Source organism: Oncorhynchus mykiss, chromosome 1 (assembly GCF_057628025.1).
Source record: "Oncorhynchus mykiss isolate SJ-2025 chromosome 1, ASM5762802v1, whole genome shotgun sequence".
NCBI classification, from domain to species: Eukaryota; Metazoa; Chordata; class Actinopteri; order Salmoniformes; family Salmonidae; genus Oncorhynchus; species Oncorhynchus mykiss.
In genome coordinates, this window is record NC_143022.1 from 62699927 (window position 1) to 62723050 (window position 23124).

A 23124-nucleotide genomic window follows, 5' to 3' on the forward strand; every position below is an offset into this window, starting at 1 on the left:
CCCTCCTCAGATGAGAGTGATATAGGGCATACGTGTTTACATCCACATGTACAGGAAATCACAGAAAAGACCACCCACTTATAATGCCCACATTTGAATGAAATGGCCTTACCACATTAACAAACAATGAAACAAAAAAATGAAACCGCAACAACAAACAGTAAACATCACATTGCAGATACCGCATAACAAGAATATCAATGTGTGCCTTCTACCCCTACGTAGCAGTATACCAACAAGACTGGCTGGTGTAATCACTGCACATTTGTTTGGTCTGTCAGTCTCCGATCTCTGCGACACAACAAACTAGGCATAAATGATAAAACACACACACGAAGACACTGTTTTGTGAAACTAAACCGTGATAGCCTGACCAAAATGGGAGGTGTTGTGTGTGCGTGCGTGCATGCTTGTGTATGTGTGCGTGCGTGTACGCCTGAGTTTGTGTGCGTATGTAATAAAACATGTCAGACACTGACCCAGTTGCAGTCCGTTGTTGGGGTGATTAGTGGTCGTTACTCTAAGAACAGAATATTGCGTTACAGTGTACAGGTGGTGGAACAGACAGACTGTCAACTGTTACCGTCACATCCTCTAATCCTCCCTCTGCAATAACAAACGGGGTACTTTTCACTCCACACACTCTCAGGGAATTGGGCAGAGAACACAGTCTAATAATGGGAACACAAGACAGGTGTAGATAGAGTATGGTGTGAGTGAAAATAACTTAAGCAAGCTGACAGATATCCAGTATACGTGTGAATATAGTGTCACAGTGTAATTACAGTTCAATGTTTTTATTTGGTGAATTGAGCTGTAGACAGAGGATCTGACACATCGACAGGCCCCCCTCACACAATCATGCATGCATGCGACACATACACATACACACACTCACACACACACACAGTCTTCCCATATTAGCCAGCGCTGAGACATGAGTCCTGGGCCTGTAGTCTACCCACGTGGGCATCTGTTACTCATGAAGAGTTACCCACATGGGCATCTGTTACTCATCTTCCTACAGGGAATACAGCTCTAATGGTGATTACAGTGGCAGTTTTATCTGGTGTTTAAACAATTTTCAGACATGCTCAGTAATTACCCTTGTACAGAAACAGTCAGAGACAAACATAGCAGTGTACTTTTCTAAAGGCTTCACTGAGTGTAAATAGTGGGATTTGTTTCTGAACAAAGACAAAGTCACAACGATGAATTACATATGAAATATAGCACAAGCTGGTTAAGCTGATTGTATCATATTCCAATGTGTCATTAGCTACACCCGATTGTCATACTGATAGCAGAGGTACAGTGTAGTGGAGTATTCACTACTCTAGAGTGCCACCTTGTGGTGGTAGTACCTCACTACACTAAAGTGTTGTAACACTACAGTAAGGCCGTGTGTAACAGAGACTGATGCAAACGGATGTAAAAGCAGTGGCGTGTATTCATGGATGCCAAAGGAAGGCATTTTTATGTATCTTTCGTCTCTCTGTGTTTCAATTCGCAAGAGGCGAACAAAACAGTGCCCCTCTGTCTCTGTATGTATAGCCCAATCTATCTGATGCTGTCTGGTCAAAAAGAGTATGACATTGTTGCCACCTGTAGCATTGAATGCAAGGAATGTCAGAGAGCGTTTGGCCTCCCTTTAAAAAAAAAGTATCAAACAATAGCCAATCCGCATTGAGATAAACTGAGTGAGCCAAACATGAGTGGTCCTGGCAGACCAAAAAACAAAAAGGGGGGAAGCCACCAAACACTTCACATTAGAAATCAAACGTCATTGACAGACAACTTTAATTGTTGCATCTCGTGTGTCGTTGTCCTCTGGTGGCTAGCTAGCTAGCTAGATAAAATTGTCCCTTTCCTAAATTAGCTATGGATGAAGCTGGAGACTCATATCTCCCTCACTAACTTTAAGCACCAGCTGTCAGAGCAGCTCACAGATCAATGCACCTGTACATAGCCCATCTGTAAATACCCCATCCAACTACCTCATCCCCATACTGTTATTTATTTGATTTATTTTTGCTCCTTTGCACCCCAGTATCTCTACTTGCGCACTCATCTTCTGCACATCTATCATTCCATTGTTTAGTAGCTATATTGTAATTATTTTGCCACTACGGCCTATTTATTGCCTTACCTCCCTTATCCATACCTCATTTGCACACACTGTATATCGACTTTTTCTATTGTATTATTGACTGTATGTTTGTTTATTCATGTGTAACTCTGTGTTGTTGTTTGTGTCGCACTGCTTTGATTTATCTTGGCCAGGTCGCAGTTGTAAATGAGAACTTGTTCTCAACTAGCCTACCTGGTTAAATAAAGGTGAAATAAAAAATATAACAAATAAATAGAGATAGGAATTTGGACTTGTGGTTTTACTTAATTCTGGCCAATGATGGCCAATGATTTTAACGTTGATTCTGATCCAACCATAAACTCATACATTGTGCCTCTTGCCTGAGATATTGAATGTTCAGTATGTAGCTGGATGTAGTAGGATAACTAATGTTAACTGCTGGCTCATCGTTGCCCATGAAAGGAAGTTAGGCTAGCGAGCAAGCATTTTAGCCAGGTAGCATAGGACAACAAAAACAAAAGCGTGCATGACAGTTATAGACCCTTTAGGCAACATACAAGAGGAGGATGGCATTGGTGTTTCTCTACAAATAGGGTGAGTCAACATGTTTCTTCTACTTGCATGCTAACGCACGCACACGCACGCACGCACACACGCACGCACGCACACACACACACACACACACACACACACACACACACACACACACACACACACACACACACACACACACACACACACACACACACACACACAAATAAAGCCGCATGGACGGCCAAATCAGATTAAGATTACGTTGATTGGACTAAATACATTTTTTGGTATATTTTAGTTGTCACTGTATTAGATTAAGCATAGGTGATTAGATGCTGTTGAAATGGTCCTGGAATAGTGGAGGCAGTGCCTGTTTTCTTTGCAACTCGCTGTAATTCTCCATGGTTCTAAATCAATAGTTGTTCAGTAGTCAGAAACATTCACTTTCTTGACCATGCTGTCGGTCATTTAACTGTTTGTTACATGCAATATGTTTTGTGGACAGATGTTGCTCTCCGATTTTATGATGGAACAAAGGTGTGGTTGAATTTATTCTGCCACTGTATCTTATTGTCTCAGCCTTAGGCCTAGATATCACGGCCACAAGGCATATGAACCAACATGTTATAGAGCAAACAACGCAATCATAACAACACGTAGGTTGTAAATGGCATTCCTTTTCTTGGCTTCATTTTACCCATGCATGTTCTTTGTCTCCTTTCCCTGTCTTTGTATGTCTGTCTCTGTCTCAGACCCAGTCTGCTTTCTTTACCACAGTCTCTGATGCTAAACATGATCAGGACACTGACCAGACTGTAACATCTGTTAGATAGGAGAATTCTTCCCGTCTGAGTTTTCTAATTTCTTTAACGTGACGAGACCGGTGGCTTCACCAGATGGGGAGAACCGAGGAGGGCCGGGGAGGGGCGAGGAGGGCCGAGGAGGGCCGAGGAGGGGCGAGGAGGGGCGGGGAGGGGCGAGGAGGGCCGAGGAGAGCTGGGGAGGGCCGAGGAGGGCCGGGGAGGGCCGGAGAGGGCCGGGGAGGGGCAAGGAGGGCCGGGGAGGGGCGAGAAGGGCCGAGGAGGGACGAGGAGGTGCGAGGAGGGGCGAGGAGGGCCGAGGAGAAGAGGAGAAGAGGACATTATACATGTCTGTGTAGAGTGACAGTGGCCAGAGAGTAGGAGAGAAGGAGAGAGGAAGAGAGGGTAACACTTTATTTGGATAGTCCATCTGTAGATGCTCGACAAACTATCAGTAAAATGTCGACAGCATGTTGGTTGACTTTCAACAACAAAGTGTTTGTCGTCCATCTGCAGATGTTCCACAAACTTTCTGTTGACCATCAGCAGCATTTCAACAGCATATCTTAAGCCTTTCAGGAGTGTCTCAACAGTATATCTCATCATTTTCAACAAAGTCATCTATAGTCCATGTATAGATGGGCAACAAGCCATCTGTAGACTATCAGCAGCATCTCAACTGCAGATCAGTTACAATTGAACCGAATATTTGTTATCATTCTAGTAACTATCTGTAGATATGCTTCGGGACTTTCCAAATAAAGTTAAAAAAAAAACATGTTAAGCTTAGCTGATGGACTACAGACTATCTACTTCACATTCAAATATGTATCAACTGAGGAGCGTGTTTAGTGCATTCATTAACACTGTAATAAACCACGGTAGATGTGCATTGGGACTGAATAAAGGGAATGTTTAATTAGGTAAATATGCAATAATCACTCAACAGATCCAAATGTGCTGCAGTTGTTAGGATGACTGAAATGGCCTTTTGACACTGGAGCACCTGGATAAATAAATCAAGTTGGAAACAAACAAACAAACAATGACTCTGATTCAAATCAAATCAAATCCAATTGTATTTGTCACGTACACATGTTTAGCAGATGTTATTGTTATAAGTTGTAGCTGTTATAAGTGTAGCTAAATGCTTGCTCCAACAGTGCAGTAATATCTAATAATTCACAACAATACACACAACATAAAAGTATAATAATGGAATAAGGGAATATGTAAATATTAGGATGAAAAATATCAGAGTGGCATAGACTAAAATACAGTAGAATAGAATACAGTATATACACTACTGTTCAAAAGTTTGCGGTCACTTAGAAATGTCCTTGTTTTTGAAAGAAAAGCAAAAGTTTTTTCCATTAAAATAACATCAAATTGATCAGAAATACAGTGTAGAAATTGTTAGTGTTGTAAATTACTTGTCACGACTTCCGCCGAAGTTGGTCCCTCTCCTTGTTCGGGCGGCTTTTGGCGGTCGAAGTCACCGAACTTCGAGCCATCGCTGATCCTCTTTTCATTTTCCATTGGTTTTGTCTCGTCTTCCATCACACCTGGTTCCAATCCCATCAATTACATGTTGTCAAATCAAATCAAATCAAATCAAATCAAATCAAATTTTATTTGTCACATACACATGGTTAGCAGATGTTAATGCGAGTGTAGCGAAATGCTTGTGCTTCTAGTTCCGACAATGCAGTAATAACAAGTAATCTAACTAACAATTCCAAAACTACTGTCTTGTACACAGTGTAAGGGGATAAAGAATATGTACATAAGGATATATGAATGAGTGATGGTACAGAGCAGCATAGGCAAGATACAGTAGATGGTATCGGGTACAGTATGTACAATGAGATGAGTATGTAAACAAAGTGGCATAGTATAGTATAAAGTGGCTAGTGATACATGTATTACATAAGGATACCGTCGATGATATAGGGTACAGTATATACGTATGCGTATGAGATGAATAATGTAGGGTAAGTAACATTTATATAAGGTAGCATTGTTTAAAGTGGCTAGTGATATATTTACATCATTTCCCATCAATTCCCATTATTAAAGTGGCTGGAGTTGAGTCAGTGTCAGTGTGTTGGCAGCAGCCACTCAGTGTTAGTGGTGGCTGTTTAACAGTCTGATGGCCTTGAGATAGAAGCTGTTTTTCAGTCTCTCGGTCCCAGCTTTGATGCACCTGTACTGACCTCGCCTTCTGGATGATAGCGGGGTGAACAGGCAGTGGCTCGGGTGGTTGATGTCCTTGATGATCTTTATGGCCTTCCTGTGACATCGGGTGGTGTAGGTGTCCTGGAGGGCAGGTAGTTTGCCCCCGGTGATGCGTTGTGCAGACCTCACTACCCTCTGGAGAGCCTTACGGTTGAGGGCGGTGCAGTTGCCATACCAGGCGGTGATACAGCCCGCCAGGATGCTCTCGATTGTGCATCTGTAGAAGTTTGTGAGTGCTTTTGGTGACAAGCCGAATTTCTTCAGCCTCCTGAGGTTGAAGAGGCGCTGCTGCGCCTTCTTCACGATGCTGTCTGTGTGAGTGGACCAATTCAGTTTGTCTGTGATGTGTATGCCGAGGAACTTAAAACTTGCTACCCTCTCCACTACTGATCCATCGATGTGGATAGGGGGGTGTTCCCTCTGCTGTTTCCTGAAGTCCACAATCATCTCCTTAGTTTTGTTGACGTTGAGTGTGAGGTTGTTTTCCTGACACCACACTCCGAGGGCCCTCACCTCCTCCCTGTAGGCCGTCTCATCGTTGTTGGTAATCAAGCCTACCACTGTTGTGTCGTCCGCAAACTTGATGATTGAGTTGGAGGCGTGCGTGGCCACGCAGTCGTGGGTGAACAGGGAGTACAGGAGAGGGCTCAGAACGCAACCTTGTGGGGCCCCAGTGTTGAGGATCAGCGGGGAGGAGATGTTGTTGTATTTAACCCTCTGTTCCCCCTCATGTCCTTGTGGGTGATTGTTGTAAGTGCTTGTGCTCGTCTGTCCTGGTGTGCGTTGGGTTATGTACCCATTTATTTTATTAGTCTGTTTTCCAGGGTTTTTGTTTGTTAATGAACTGCACAGTTGGAAACACAGTTATTTCTCTCCTGCGTCTGACTTCTCTGCCGCCAGTTCGCACCCCTATTGTAGCTGGATACAGCTGATTTTTAATGGAATATCTACATAGGTGTACATAGGCCCATTATCAGCAAGCATCACTCCTATGTTCCAATGGCACGTTGTGTTAGCTAATCCAAGTTTATCATTTTAAAAGGCTAATTGATCATTAGACAGCTGAAAACTGTTGTCCTCATTAAAGAAGCAATAAAATTGGCCTTCTTTAGACTAGTTGAGTATCTGGAGTATCAGCATTTGTGGGTTCCATTACAGGCTTTTTTCAAAAACAAGGACATTTCTAAGTGACCCCAAACTTTTGAACGGTAGTGTACATATGAGATGAGTAAAGAAAACATATGTAAACATTATTAAAGTGACTAATGTTCCATTATTAAAAAGTGGCCTGTGATTTCAAATCTATGTATATGGGCCAGCAGCTACTAAGGTGCAGGGTTACGTAACCGGGTGGAAGCCACGTAGTGATGGCTATTTAAAACCTCTACAGGATTGGTGTCCCACCTGCGGGATGGTTGAGCTAACGTAGCCTAATGTGATTAGCATGAGGTCGTAATTAACAAGAACATTTCCCAGGACATAGACATACAGTGGGGCAAAAAAGTATTTAGTCAGCCACCAATTGTGCAAGTTCTCCCACTTAAAAAGATGAGAGAGGCCTGTCATTTTCATCATAGGTACACTTCAACTATGACAGACAAAATGAGACAAAAAAATCCAGAAAATCACATTGTAGGATTTTTAATGAATTTATTTGCAAATTATGGTGGAAAATACGTATTTGGTCAGCTACAAACAAGCTAGATTTCTGGCTCTTACAGACCTGTAACTTCTTCTTTAAGAGGCTCCTCTGTCCTCCACTCGTTACCTGTATTAATGGCACCTGTTTGAACTTGTTATCAGTATAAAAGACACCTGTCCACAACCTCAAATAGTCACACTCCAAACTCCACTATGGCCAAGACCAAAGAGCTGTCAAAGGACACCAGAAACCAAATTGTAGACCTGCACCAGGCTGGGAAGACTGAATCTGCAATAGGTAAGCAGCTTGGTTTGAAGAAATCAACTGTGGGAGCAATTATTAGGAAATGGAAGACATACAAGACCACTGATAATCTCCCTCGATCTGTGGCTCCACGCAAGATCTCACCCCGTGGGGTAAAAATGATCACAAGAACGGTGAGCAAAAAGTGTGAATGACCTGCAGAGAGCTGGGACCAAAGTAACAAAGCCTACCATCAGTAACACACTACGCCGCCAGGGACTCAAATCCTGCAGTGCCAGACGTGTCCCCCTGCTTAAGCCAGTACATGTCCAGGCCCGTCTGAAGTTTGCTAGAGAGCATTTGGATGATCCAGAAGAAGATTGGGAGAATGTCATATGGTCAGATGAAACCAAAATATAACTTTTTGGTAAAAACTCAACTCGTCGTGTTTGGAGGACAAAGAATGCTGAGTTGCATCCAAAGAACACCATACCTACTGTGAAACATGGGGGTGGAAACATCATGCTTTGGGGCTGTTTTTCTGCAAAGGGACCAGGACGACTGATGCGTGTAAAGGAAAGAATGAATGGGGCCATGTATCGTGAGATTTTGAGTGAAAACCTCCTTCCATCAGCAAGGGCATTGAAGATGAATCGTGGCTGGGTCTTTCAGCATGACAATGATCCCAAACACACCGCCCGGGCAACGAAGGAGTGGCTTCATAAGAAGCATTTCAAGGTCCTGGAGTGGCCTAGCCAGTCTCCAGATCTCAACCCCATAGAAAATCTTTGGAGGGAGTTGAAAGTCTGTGTCGCCCAGCAACAGCCCCAAAACATCACTGCTCTAGAGGAGATCTGCATGGAGGAATGGGCCAAAATACCAGCAACAGTGTGTGAAAACCTTGTGAAGAATTACAGAAAACGTTTGACCTCTGTCATTGCCAACAAAGGGTATATAACAAAGTATTGAGATAAACTTTTGTTATTGACCAATTACTTATTTTCCACCATAATTTGCAAATAAATTCATTAAAAATCCTACAATGTGATTTTCTGGATTTTTTTTCTAATTTTGTCTGTCATAGTTGAAGTGTACCTATGATGAAAATGACAGGCCTCTCTCATCTTTTTAAGTTGGAGAACTTGCACAATTGGTGGCTGACTAAATACTTTTTTGCCCCACTGTATTCTAGCTTCTGGGCCTGAGGAATAGGCAGTTTCATTTGGGTATGTTTTTCATCCAAACATCAAAATCAAGAGGTTCATCCCGGCCATCCTACAATCTAAGCTTGTTGCCCTCAACCTCACACAAATTATCAATGAACCTACTAGGTACACCCCCAAATCCATAAACACGAAAACCCTCATAGATATAATCCTAATTAACTCTTCATAATATATGCATAGTCACTTTAACCATATCTACATGTACATACTACCTCAATCAGCCTGACTAACCGGTGTCTGTATGTAGCCTCGCTACTGTATATAGCCTGTCTTTTTACTGTTGTTTTATTACTTTACCTACCTATTGTTCACCTATACCTTTTTTGCACTTATTAGTTAGAGCCTGTAAGTAAGCATTTCACTGTAAGGTTGTATCCATGTTAAATTCAGCGCACGTGACAAATAAACTTTGATTTGATTTATCTTCAGAGCTCGTGCTGCTAGGTGACCTAAACTGGGACATGCTTAACACCCCGGGCCATCCTTCAATCTAAGCTTGATGCCCTCAATCTCACACAATTGATCAATGAACCTACCAGGTATGACCCCAAATCCGTAAACACGGGCATCCTCATAGATATCATCCTAACCAACTTGCCCCCCAAATACACCGCTGCTGTCTTCAACCAAGATCTCAGCGATCACTGCCTCATTGCCTGCATTGCCTGGTTAGACTGTAAACTCTCCTTCCAGACTCACATTAAGCATCTCCAATCCAAAATTAAATCTAGAACCGGCTTTCTGTTTTGCAACAAAGCATCCTTTAATCATGCTGCCAAACATACCCTCGTAAAACTGACTATCCTACCAATCCTCTTCGGCGATGTCATTTACAAAATAGCCTCCAACACTCTACTCAACAAATTGGATGCAGTCTATCACAGTGCCATATGTTTTGTCACCAAAGCCCCATATACTACACAACCACTGCGACCTGTATGCTCTCGTTGGCTGGCCCTTGCTTCATACTCGTCGCCAAACCTACTGGCTCCAGGTCATTTACAAGTTTTTGCTACGTAAAACCCCGCCTTATCTCAGTTCGCTGGTCACCATAGCAGCACCCACCTGCAGCACACGCTCCAGCAGGTACATTTCACTGGTCACCCCCAAAGCCAATTCCTACTTTGGCCGCCTCTCCTTCCAGTTCTCTGCTGCCAATGACTGGAACGAACTGCAAAAATCGCTGAAGCTGGAGACTCTTATCTCCCTCACTAACTTTAAGAACCAGCTGTCAGAGCAGCTCACAGATCATTGCAGCTGTTCATAGTCCATCTGTAAATAGCCCATCCAACTACCTCATCCCAATACTGTATTTATTTAGCTCCTTTGCACCCCAGTATCTCTACTTGCGCATTCATCTTCTGCACATCTATCACTCCAGTGTTTAATTGCTATATCGGAATTACCTCGCCACTATGGCCTATTTTATTGCCTTACCTCCCTTATTTTACCTCATTTGCACACACTGTATATATACTTTTTTTCTTCTACTGTATTATTGACTGTATGATTGTTTATTCCAAGTGTAACTCTGTGTTGTTGTGTGTGTCGTACTGCTTTGTTTTATCTTGGCCAGGTCGCAGTTGTAAATGAGAACTTGTTCTCAACTGGCCTACCTGGTTAAATAAAGGTGAAACAATTATTTTTTTTTAATCCACAGATGACGCAATCTCAATTGCACTTCACACTACCTTCTCCCTCCCGGACAGGAGAGGAGATAACTATGTGTGAATGCTGTTCATGGACCTCAGCTCAGCGTTCACACCATAGTCCCCTCCATGCTCATCAACAAGCTGGCGACCCTGGGACTGAACACCACCCTCTGCAACTGGATCCTGGACTTCCTGACGGGCTGGCCCCAGGTGGTGATGGTAGGCAACAACACCTCTGCCACGCTGTGTTTAGTCCCCTCCTGTACTCCCTGTTTATCCATGACTACGTGGCCATGCATGACTCCAACACCATCATCAAGTTTGCTGACCACACGACCATGGTAGGTCTGATCACTGATGGTGATGAGACTCCTACATGGAGGTCAGAGACTTAGCAGTGTGGTGCTAGGACAATAACCTCTACCTCAATGCCAGTAACACCAAGGAACTGAACGTTGACTACAGGATAAAGAGGGGAGAGGACTTAACATGATCCACAAACACCCACACAGTCGTGAAAAGGGCACAACAGTGCCTGAGGAGGCAAAACATTTTGGTATGGGCCCTCAGATTCTCAAAAAGTTCTACAGCTGCACCATTGAGAGCCTCTTGACTGGCTGCATCATCGCTTGGTATGGCAAATGCACTGCCATCGACTGCAAAGCACTACAGATGGTGGTACGGACAGCCCAGTACATCACTGGGGTCAAGGTCCCTGCCATCCAGGACCTCTATATCAGGCGACGTCAGAGGAAGGCCTGAAAAATTGGAAAAGACTCCAGCCACCCTAGCCATAGACTGTTCACTCTGCTACCGTCTGGCAAACAGTACCATGGGCTCTTGCACCAACAGGCACCAAAAGGCTCCGAGACAGCTTCTACCCCCAAGCCAAATAAATTGTCTGCTAAATAGTTTATTAAATGGTTACCCAGACTATCTGCACTGACCCTAGCTTGCACTGACTCTATGCACACTCACAAGACTATATATACTGGCACTCGCTTCATGTCATCTACAAGACCCTGCTAGGTAAAGTCCCCCCTTATCTCAGCTCGCTGGTCACCATAGCATCACCCACTTGTAGCAGGCGCTCCAGCAGGTATATCTCTCTGGTCACCCCCAAAACCAATTCTTTCTTTGGCCGCCTCTCATTCCAGTTCTCTGCTGCCAATGACTGGAACGAACTACAAAAATCTCTGAAACTGGAAACACTTATCTTCCTCACTAGCTTTAAGCACCAACTGTCAGAGCAGCTCACAGATTACTCCACCTGTACATAGCCCACCTATAATTTAGCCCAAACAACTACCTCCTTCCCTATTGTATTTATTTTATTTATTTATTTATTTTGCTCCTTTGCACCCCATTATTTTTATTTCTACTTTGCACATTCTTCCACTGCAAATCTACCATTCCAGTGTTTTACTTGCTATATTGTATTTACTTTGCCACCATGGCCTTTTTTTGCCTTTACCTCCCTTATCTCACCTCATTTTCTCACATCGTATATAGACTTGTTTATACTGTATTATTGACTGTATGTTTGTTTTACTCCATGTGTAACTCTGTGTTGTTGTATGTGTCGAACTGCTTTTCTTTATCTTGGCCAGGTCGCAATTGTAAATGAGAACTTGTTCTCAACTTGCCTACCTGGTTAAATAAAGGTGAAAAAATACACACTATGTACACACTCACTAACACACACTACACTGACATTCTCACACAAAACTGACACACATTCACACTACATACGCACACATACACACATGCTTACTGACACAACACAAATACACATACACACGCACACACACTTTAACAATCATCACATGCTGCTCTGTTTTTTATTTGTATTATTATCTATCCTTATGCCTAGTCACTTTACCCTGCTTTCATGTACATACACTGAACAAAAATATAAACGCAACATTCAGCAATTTCAAAGATTTTACAGAGTTACAGTTCCTATGAAGAAATCAGTCAATTGAAGTAAATTCACGAGGCCCTAATCTATGGATTTCCCATGACTGGGAATACTGATATGCATCTGCTGGGCACAGATACCCTGAAAGAAAAGGCAGGGGCGTGGATCAGAAAACCAGTCAGTATCTGGTGTGATCACCATTTGCCTCATGCAGCGCGGCATCTCTTTCACAAAGAATTGATCCGGGCTGTTGTTAGTGGATTGTGGAATGTTGTCCCGCTCCTCTTCAATGGCTGTGCGAAGTTGCTGGATATTGGCGGGTACTGGAACACGTTGTCGTACACGTCGATCCAGAGCATCCAAACGTACTCAATGCGTGACATGTCTGGTGAGTATGCAGGCCATGGACGAACTGGGACATTTTCAGAATCCAGAAGTTGTGTAGAGGTCTTTGTAACATGGTACCGGGCATTATCATGCTGAAACATGAGGTGATGGCGGCGGATTAATGGCACGAAAATGGGCCCCGTCACAATATCACCGCACATTCAAATTGCCATTGTTAAAATGCAATGGTTTTCATTGTCCGTAGCTTATGCCTGTACATACCATAACCCCAAACACGATGTCTACCATCAGCCCGGTGCAGTTGAAACTGCGATTCATCATGAAGAGCACACTTCTCCAGCATGCTAGTGGCCATTGAAGGTGATCATTTGCCCACTGAAGTTGGTTACGATGCCAAACTGCAGTAAGGTAAATAGTCTGGTCAGGATGACGAGCATGCAGATGAGCTTCCCTGAGACGGGTTCTGACAGTTTCTGCAGAAATTAAGGTGATAATTTGCCCACTGAAGTTGGTTACAACGCCAAACTGCAGTAAGGTAAATAATCTGGTCAGGATGACGAGCATGCAGATGAGCTTCCCTGAGACGGTTTCTGACAGTTTCTGCAGAAATGCGTCGGTTGTGCAAAACTAACAAGTTTCATCAGAAGTCCGGGTGGCTGGTCTCAGACGATCCCGCAGGTGAAGAAGCCGGATGTGAAGGTCCTGGGCTGGCGTGGTTACACGTGATCTGCGGATGTGAGGCCGGATGGACGTACTGCCAAATTCTCTAAAACAACATTGGTGGCGGCTTATGGTAGAGAAATTATGTGCACCTGTGTAATAATCATACTGTTTAATCAGCTTCTTGATATGCCACATCTGTCAGTCAGGTGGATAGATTATCTTGGCAAAGGATAAATACTCACTAACAGGGATGTAAACAAATTTGTGCACAACATTTTAGAGAAATAAGCTTTTTGTGCATAAGGAACATTTCTGGGATCTTTTATTTCAGCTCATGAAACATGGGACCAACACTTTACGTGGTGTGTTTGTATTTTTGTTAAGTATATACCTCAAATACCTCACACCCCTGCACATTGATCTGGTATTGGTACTACCTGTGTATAGCTCCATTCATGTGTATTTTATTCATGGTAAAGTCTACACTTGTTGTATTAAGTGCGTATGACAAATAGTTTGATTTGATTTATATAATTTGTTTGTCTCCTGAAAACACATGACACCTGGTCCTTTGTAGCTCAGTTGGTAGAGCATGGTGCTTGAACCCACTATGCCAGTGTAGTGGGTTCAATTCCTGAGACCACCCATATGTAGAAGGTATGCATGCATGACTGTAAGTTGCGTTGCATAAAAACATCTGCTAAATGGCATATATTATTATGAGACTAAGGATTTGTATCCATTAGTGATGTCAAGCAGTTAAAATAATTAATTAAACACGATTTTCTGTAATTGTTGTTTGAATTTGCTTTTTACATTGAAGCTTTTTACGTTTAAAAAGCAGTGCATTGAGTTCCCAGGCACACTATATTTTGATTGTAAGGAAGGAAACACAAAATAATCTGTATCAGAAACAAAATGCTCCAAATGTCTAGTCTATTTTACCATGTGTGGGGGGGGGGTTTTAAACTGTGTGTTGTTATTCTCTGAATTTACAAATGCCCTAAACTAAACTGTTGTTCTGGTCTGTCCTCTCTCAAGGTAATGGCAGAGATGGTATCTAGATGCATGGGAGATCATTTGGCTGATGAACAGTGTGAACCTCAACACCTCCCCTCTAATCGGCTAAAAATGGCTTAAATTGCGATCAGTATGGTCCTTCACCACTTCTTCCGTGAGACCTGAGTCCGAGCCAGCAACCTGTACACAGCAGTCGAAGATAACAACGGCCTTTTCTCTTATGCTCTTTCTCTCAGGAGCGACATGGGGTGCATGTGGAGTGAGCATGGAGAGAGATCCAGTCCAAACTTCTCTCATGCTGCTGGTGTACCGGTAGGAAAATTGACAAAGACATAATGGACTGTAAAGGACAGTGGTGGCTCAGGTGAGAGACATTATCAAGGGGCTTCCACTTTGAACATGTGCTATTAAAAGGGCAAACTAAAACACTATCTGAAGAAGAACATGAAGAAATGCCAGGAAGAATGAATGCTGTGAAGGGGTTGGTCAACCGTGCCAGTAATTGATTTAGGCCTGTCCAAAATTGTTTATTTGGGGTATCAGGTTGATTGTGGAGGTCTGCACACGGCAGAATTTTGTAATTTAGAATAAGAATGCATTGAAATACCAATCTGTCATTAACATACAGTAAGTGATGAGAAAGGCAAGGGTCTTAAATTAAAGTAATAGAACCAACGTGAAGCACTAAGGACTCATTCTAAATTTGGATTGGATAATTTATCAATAATTATAATTATGATTTGGAAAGGCAAGGCTTCTAGAGACTTCTAGAGAGCTGTGCCCTAAAAACTCCTTGCTGTCCCCAGTCTACCTGGCCGTGCTGCTGCTCCAGTTTCAACTGCTCTGCCTGCGGCTATGGAACCCTGACCTGTTCACCGGGACGTGCTACCTGTCCCAGACCTGCTGTTTTCAACTCTCTAGAGACAGCAGGAGCGGTAGAGATACTCTCAATGATCGGCTATGAAAAGCCAACTGACATTTACTCCTGAGGTGCTGAATGGCTGCACCCTCGACAACTACTGCGATTATTATTATTTGACCATGCTGGGCAATTATGAACATTTGAACATCTTGGCCATGTTCTGTTATAATCTCCACCCGGCACAGCCAGAAGAGGACTGGTCACCCCTCATAGCCTGGTTCCTCTCTAGGTTTCTTCCTAGGTTTTGGCCTTTCTAGGGAGTTTTTCCTAGCCACCGTGCTTCTACACATGCATTGCTTGCTGTTTGGGGTTTTATGCTGGCTTTCTGTACAGCACTTTGATATATCAGCTGATGTAAGAAGTGCTATATAAATACATTTGATTTGATTCCATGTTCCATGTTTTTGTGCCTCCGATTGGACACAGTCTACTGTGGACAAATGTGTAGGATATACTATTGTGCAACACCCAACACTATTCCTATGAATTATTCTGGATATAATGACAAAAAAAAAATACATAAAATACAAAATATAATATAAAACATCAAATACATACAGTTGAAGTCAGAAGTTACCACACACTTAGGTTGGAGTCATTAGAACTAGTTTTTCAGCCACTCCACAAATTTCTTGTTAACAAACTATAGTTTTGGCAAGTCGGTTAGGACATCCACTTTGTGCATTACAATACATTTTTCAACAATTGTTTACAGACAGATGATTTCACTTATAATTCACTGTATCACAAGTTTACATACACTAACTTGACTGTGCCTTTAAACAGCTTGGAAAATTCCAGAAAATGATGTCATGGCTTTAGAAGGTTCTGATAGGCCAATTGACATAATTTGAGTCAATTGGAGGTGTACCTGTGGATGTATTTCAAGGCCTACCTTCAAACGGAGTGCCTTTTTGCTTGACGTCATGGGAAAATCAAAAGAAATCAGCCAGTCTGGTTCATCCTTGTGAGAAATTTCCAAACGCCTGAAGGTACCACGTTCATCTGTACAAACAATAGTACGCAAGTATAAACACCATGGGACCACGCAGCCCTCATACCGCTCAGGAAGGAGACGCATTCTGTCTCCTAGAGATGAATGTGCGAAAAGTGCAAATCAATCCCAGAACAACAGCAAAGGACCTTGTGAAAATGTTGGAGGAAACAGGTACAAAAGTATCTATATCCACAGTAAAATGAGTCCTAGTGGACCTAGTGGACTCTAGTGGTTAGAGTGTTGGGCTAGTAACCGGAAGGTTGAAAGTTCATATCCCCGAGCTGACAAGGTACAAATCTGTCGTTCTGCCTCTGAACAGGCAGTTAACCCACTGTTCCTAGGCCGTCATTGAAAATAAGAATTTGTTCTTAACTGTCTTGCCTAGTTAAATAAAGGTCAAATTTTAAAAAAAATAATTAAATAACCTGAAAGGCCACTCAGCAAGGAAGAAGCCACTGCTCCAAAACTGCCATAAAAAATCCTGACCACGGTTTGTAACTGCACATGGGGACAAAGATCGTACTTTTTGGAGAAATGTCCTCTGGTCTGATGAAACAAAAATATAACTGTTTGGCCATAATGATGTTTGGAGGAAAAAGGGTGAGGCTTGCAAGCCAAAGAATGCCATCCCAACCGTGAAGTACGGGGGAGGCAGCATCATATTGTGGGAGGTGCTTTGCTGCAGGAGGGACTGGTGCACTTCACAAATTGGATGGCATCATGAGGTAGGAAAATTATGTGGATATATTGAAGCAACATCTCAAGACATCAGTCAGGAAGTTAAAGCTTGGTCGCAAATGGGTCTTTCAAATGGACAATGACCCCAGGCATTCTTCCAAAGTTGTGGCAAAATGGCTTAAGGACAACAAGGTCAAGGTATTGGAGTGGCCATCACAAAGCCCTGACCTCAATCCCATAGAAAATGTGTGGGCAGAACTGAAAACGTTGTGTGAGCAAAGAGGCCTACAAACCTGACTCAGTTACACCAGCTCTGTCAGGAGGAATGGGCCAAAATTCACCCAACTTATTGTGGGAAGCTTGTGGAAGGTTATCCGAAACATTTGACCCAGGTTGAACAATTTAAAGGCAATGCTACCAAATACTAATTGAGTGTATGTAAACTTCTGACCCACTGGGAATGTGATGAAAGAAATAAAAGCTGAAATAAATCATTCTCGCTACAATTATTCTGATATTTCACATTCTTAAAACAAAGTGGTGATCCTAACTGACCTAAGACAGGGAATTTTAACTAGGATTAAATGTCAGGAATTGTGAAAAACTGAGTTTAAATGTATTTGGCTAATGTTTATGTAAACTTCCAACTTCCGAAGTTTGCATATAATATATTTGCATATACCCCCCCCCCCCCCCCCCCCAATGTCACACATTGGCCCCATTATTTATAGAAATACCCCAAGGATCCTATAAATGTGCTTTTGGGCTAGGATCTGTCTGTCATATCTCGTGTAATTCTCCCGTCTTACCTGGTGTCTTGTGTGACAAACTGGTGGCTTCTGGAAAATAAACTTTTACAGTAGAAAATGGCCTATGTGGCATCGGTAGTCGTCATATACATGATCTATAGTCCCAAAATGGACTAACAATTTGCAGGATCTACATTCCTCTCTATCGTTTTCACTATATTCATTATCCTCTTCTTGTTGTGGTTGTGGTTGACATTGTGCACTCAATGTCCCCTCTTCCTCTCTGTTTGTTGTGCCATTCAGGGACTCCAGAATTCTCTCTGATGTCAAAGGTTTTATTATTGGCTGTCTTATTGGCTGTTGCTGAGGCTGTTCCTATAGTGACAAAGTCGACCCCAGAGAAGACATCTGTCACACATACAGATGCTGAGGATTAGACTGTAGCTTTAGCATCTACAGCTGTAACTACTGTAGCTACAGCAAGTACTACTCCAGTTGTTCCCACATCTACTGGCCAGAGAGGGATCTGCCGACTTCGATGAGGATGAATTCTGTCCCTCACACCACACCATAGCCATAATGTCTTATTCACTACAGTGTCTTCAGTACATCACCCCAGGTATAGGTCCTGCTCCTGGACTGGGGATCATGCCTCCTTCTCTCTGTAATGTTGTAATAGTGGAACATTCGCAGCCTGGGTTACTCAACATGTTTACTTCACATTTCAACATCTGGAAATATCTAAACCCTCTCCCACGCACTCTAAGACCCATCAAATGTGTGTATATCCCTAGCATTTCTGTATCCTCTGCAGGATTGTACTGTGATTTGTGAGGCAATAGAAGAGTGACTCCGCAGATGTACTCACTCCCCCTTGTGTTTTCTCTCTTTTTCTCATTCGTTTCCTCTCTCTCTCTCTCTCTCTCTCGCTCTCTCTCTCTCAGGGGTAGGGGACAGTAAAGGAGGTGAGTTCTGACTCCAGGGAAGATTATATGTTTCATATGTTCATCTCATCATGTAGTTCTACTGGCCATAAAGATATCTCTGGCAAAACTCTTCCACCCCCCTCTCTGCTATTGGTATATCCCATCCTTTACCATGTATGAGCACCTCCGGAACCCAGACCGAACTGATTATTGGCAAAGTTGTGACCTCTTTTCCGAGAAATGATGTCAGAAATTAAATGTAGACTCAGGGATGTGACATCGATGCAGAAAGTAAACAGCATAGTGGGTCAATTTCCCCAACAACTAAGACAGTTGAAGCTACCTACCACGCTCTCACAGCATGAAGTGAATCCGTGCGCATGTGCAGATGCTGCATGCAACTGTGTGAGAGCTACGTCTTGAATCTCGTGACAACGTCATTTCGCTGAGTCTAACTTTAATATTAAATACATATTATATATTTTTTTATTATGCTCTGTTTTGTCCCTGTGGGGCTATCAAACCCCACAGGGACAAATGGACTGACGGACGGATTTCCCAGGTGTCTCTCTGATGGTGATGTGTGTGAGCATGGAGTGTTGGGACAGGCCCATCTACCTGTGTCACAGCTGTCAGGAGAGAAGCCCCACCCATATCTTCATGCCTCACCTCACCTCCGCACTCCCCTCCCAACGCCCCACGGTCAGAGTGTGTGCGTTTTTGTATAACTTTTTATTCCACCCTTTATGTGGTATGACTGCTTCTAAATGACATCTATATAATGCTTATGAAGCCGTATGAACGCTTCATAAAGTCTCTATAAATTGTCGTTAGTCGAAAGTGGGAGCCGTATTTCGCTGTGTATCAGATGTACCAGAGTCTGAGCGTCTGCCATTTGGCTGGGGGCCAGAGATGGGCCTGGAGGTCCTGAAAACTCTGGCCTGGGAAGAGGAGAGAGTGAGAGGAGAGAAAGACAAGATACTGAAGTTAAGGAAGGATGGAGTCTCCCTGCGGTCTCCCTGCGTGACCACTCAAGCCATTAACTATCTAATGACTGTCCGTCTCATGATGTTGTGATGTTGTTTTTCTAAATACATTTTCTTGTGTACTTTGAAGCTCTTTGAGATTCTTTGAAAAATACCCAAAATATAAATGCAACATGCAATAATTTCTAAGATTTGATTGATTTATAGGAAATTAGTCCATTTAAATCAATTCAATATGGCACTAATATATGGATTTCACATGACCGGGAATACAGATATGCATCTGTTGGTCAAAGATACCTTTAAAAAAGGTAGGGGTGTGGATTAGAAAACCGTTTACTAATTTTCTTGATATGCCACACCTGTCAGGTGGTTGAATTGCCTTGGCAAAGGAGAAATGTTCACTAACAGGGATGTAAACCAATTTGTGCACAATATTTGAGAGAAATAAGCTTTTTGTTTGTATGGAACACTTCTGAGATCTTTTATTTCAGCTCATGAAACAAGGGACCAACACTTTACATGTTGCATTTATATTTTTATTCAGTATAATTTAGAAATCTAAAAAATATTAGCTGACTTGGGCTTATTGACTGACTATTAGTGACACAAAAACTGCTGATGCAAATACTGATAGTTCCATCCAGAATGCTGCAGACTAATAAGACTGATCTTTCGTGGCAATTTCACTCTTAAGTTTTGTGTTACCAGTATGTAGCGAGTCTACATGTGGCAGGCAAACTCGGACAAGTCAGGTGACGTGTTGGGCAAGTGTGTGAGCTTCAGTGTGTATGACTGAGAATGTGTGTAGATGTTTTGTGTGTGCATGCGAATGTGTGTCTGTAGACATATCGCTTCGCAAAACAATCAATATTGGCCGTAATTCTCATTAAGATGTGTTTGAGACTCTTCCTAAATTGGAGCCAATTGGAAGCTGGGGAAATTTAGCCAGGACACCAGGGTTAACACCCCTACTCTTACGATAAGTGCCATGGGATCTTTAGTGACCACAGAGAGTCAGGACACCCGTTTAAACATCCCATCCGAAAGACTGCACCCTACACAGGGCAATGACCCCAATCACTGCCCTGGGGCATTGGGATCTTTTTTTCTGACCACGGGAAAGAGTGCCTCCTACTTGCCCTCCAACACCAGGCAAGCCAGCAATGGGATGCAGGAAAGTGGTCAGAGGAAATGTGGTCGTGAGGGCATTCACAGAAATATAATATCACAGAACATATTACAATTGTGAATTTATTCAAAAACAAATTAGTTTACATTTGATCCTATTGGTTAATGCTGTGCATGAGTAGTTCATTTTGGAAACTCACATGTTGCAGAGAGGCTGAAGATCCATCTTTGCTCCTTGCAGGCATGCTTCTAATCTCAAAATCCCAGATTTTGGGAGAAAACCTTGGGAAGATATTGGATTCTCTTTGACATGTTGAAAGGGGAAAAAAAAAAAATTCAGATGAGGGTCCTTTTTCAGACAGACAAAACATTTCCCCCAACAAATCACAAGTTTGGTCCAGCAGACCAACTCTTTCCGTAGCCTGTGGGCAGACATGCCAGAACGTTGCGATTTTAAACCAAAGTTTGCAGGCCAAATCTTTGCAGTGGTTTCAGAGAAGGTAGATCATGAAAACTTGACACTTGCGAAATGCACTCATAAAAAAATATACTCCGTGTACTTTTTGATCGGCAGGGATGTTTTACGTTAGACTAGGACAACAAGCGAATAAGGTGGTGACGTCACCAGATAAGGTTGAGATGCTCGTCCCTTTCTGACTCCTATCTGTCCCAATTGACGCAGGTACTTGCACAGACGTGTATGCTGGAACATTGGTACATTGTGGGAGGCAAACTCATTGGTCTAGAGCAGGGGTGCATTCACTCTTCAACGAGGTCCGGAGGGCCGCACTAAAAAAATATATTGTATTTCCTTGTCGCCAAAATGTGCAAGAAATGGTCCTCTATCCATAGCTTTTGGATTTTTTTCTATGCTTCTTGCTTTCGTTTCGATGACTGGTTAGCAAGCTGGGTAGAGTGACGAGACGATAAATGCAGGTTCATTATCATTTCTACACAGATTAGATTTGGTTTTAGTCGTTTCAATGTGGATTGAGATCATTTTAAATAACAAAAAAAAAAATGAATCTAACCACCTGCTGACCGGATTGAAAATACAGTGCTCTTGACATCCCTGGTCTAGAGAGGCTAGCAGGCTACCCCAACTCTGATGAGCTTTCTCTGGCTAGACATCATGTCTGCCATGCTAGCACAGCCCACAGAGAACTTTACAATGACTAGCTTTCACGGTACGGTACCGAACTCAGAAGATGGCGTTCTCATTTGACACCAAACATATACATGTACTACAACTACAAAACACATCGGAAGAGCAGTTTAATGAAAATTGAAAGTTCATATTACAAAGCACAAGAGCAACATCCAAAACTGTTCACAAGAAGTCCCCTGTAGCCAGACACTTCAATGCAGTGGGGACAATTTATATTCCAGGGAAACTAAATTGTACAGACACCAAGGGTGGAGGAGATAGAGTGAAACTGTTGTTACAGAGAGAGGCATACTACTACATATCCATGCCTTACACATTGAAAGCATTAGAGGCCTGAATGAAGAACTTCTGCGGCTTCCTGTGAGCAACATGTGAGCAGTACAACAACAAAAAATTGTGAAACCTCCACGCTATATAGTCAAAGCGAATCTGTCCCAGTTATTAAAACACCTCCAACACAGAAAGGCACAGCAGCGCCAACAGAATAACAGGGATCTGCTGTTTTTTGTCCTGGCGGTCTGAACTCTCCAACACCTAGGTTCACATACACACACACACATGCACACACACACGCACACACACATACATGCACACACACATACATGTGAATATATGAATACACACACACACACACACACACACACACACATACACATACACATACACACACACACACACACACACACACACACACACACACACACACACACACACACACACACACACACACACACACACACACACACACACACACACCTTGAACATCCCAACAGCTTAAACATCAGACAGACATTACCCAGAAAACAGTGTTATTCCACCAAGATTCTCTTCCCTCCTCTCTCCTTAACACTCATCTTCCTACTCTCACCTAATGACCTATTAGTCGGGGAGTCCTATGGAGAAGAGCTGTGTGTCTCTGTACAAGCCTACAGTGCCTTCAAACAGTATTCATACCCCGTTGACTTATTCCACATTTTGTTGTACCCGCCTGCCTGACTATTTTCCCTGCCTTGACCACGAGTCTGTCTGCCACTCTGTACCTCCTGGACTCTGATCTGGTTTGGACCTTTTTGCCTGTCCACGACCATTCTCTTGCCTACCCCTTTGGATGAATAAACATTGTGAGACTCCAACCATCTGCCTACTGTGTCTGCGTCTGGGTCTCGCCTTGTGGCATGATACTGTAGA

The 23124-nt window shown here is 42.8% G+C and overlaps 1 protein-coding gene across 2 annotated transcripts in view; it reads right to left on the reverse strand.

Annotated features, from left to right (window-relative positions):
• Nucleotides 1-21067, reverse strand: part of tmem72 (transmembrane protein 72) — a 29085-nt gene extending 8018 nt beyond the window's left edge. Inside the window, exons 1-2 of one of the 2 annotated variants that reach the window (XM_090235709.1) lie at nt 20969-21067; nt 19526-19592 (exon numbers count right to left, since the gene is read on the reverse strand). In XM_090235709.1, the coding sequence (XP_090091835.1) occupies nt 19526-19592; nt 20969-21013 (112 nt within the window). In that variant the 5' untranslated portion in view covers nt 21014-21067. The remainder of the gene's footprint in view (nt 1-19525; nt 19593-20968) is intronic. The other variant, XM_090235716.1, reaches the window with a different exon arrangement.
• Between the last annotated feature and the right edge of the window lie 2057 nt (nt 21068-23124).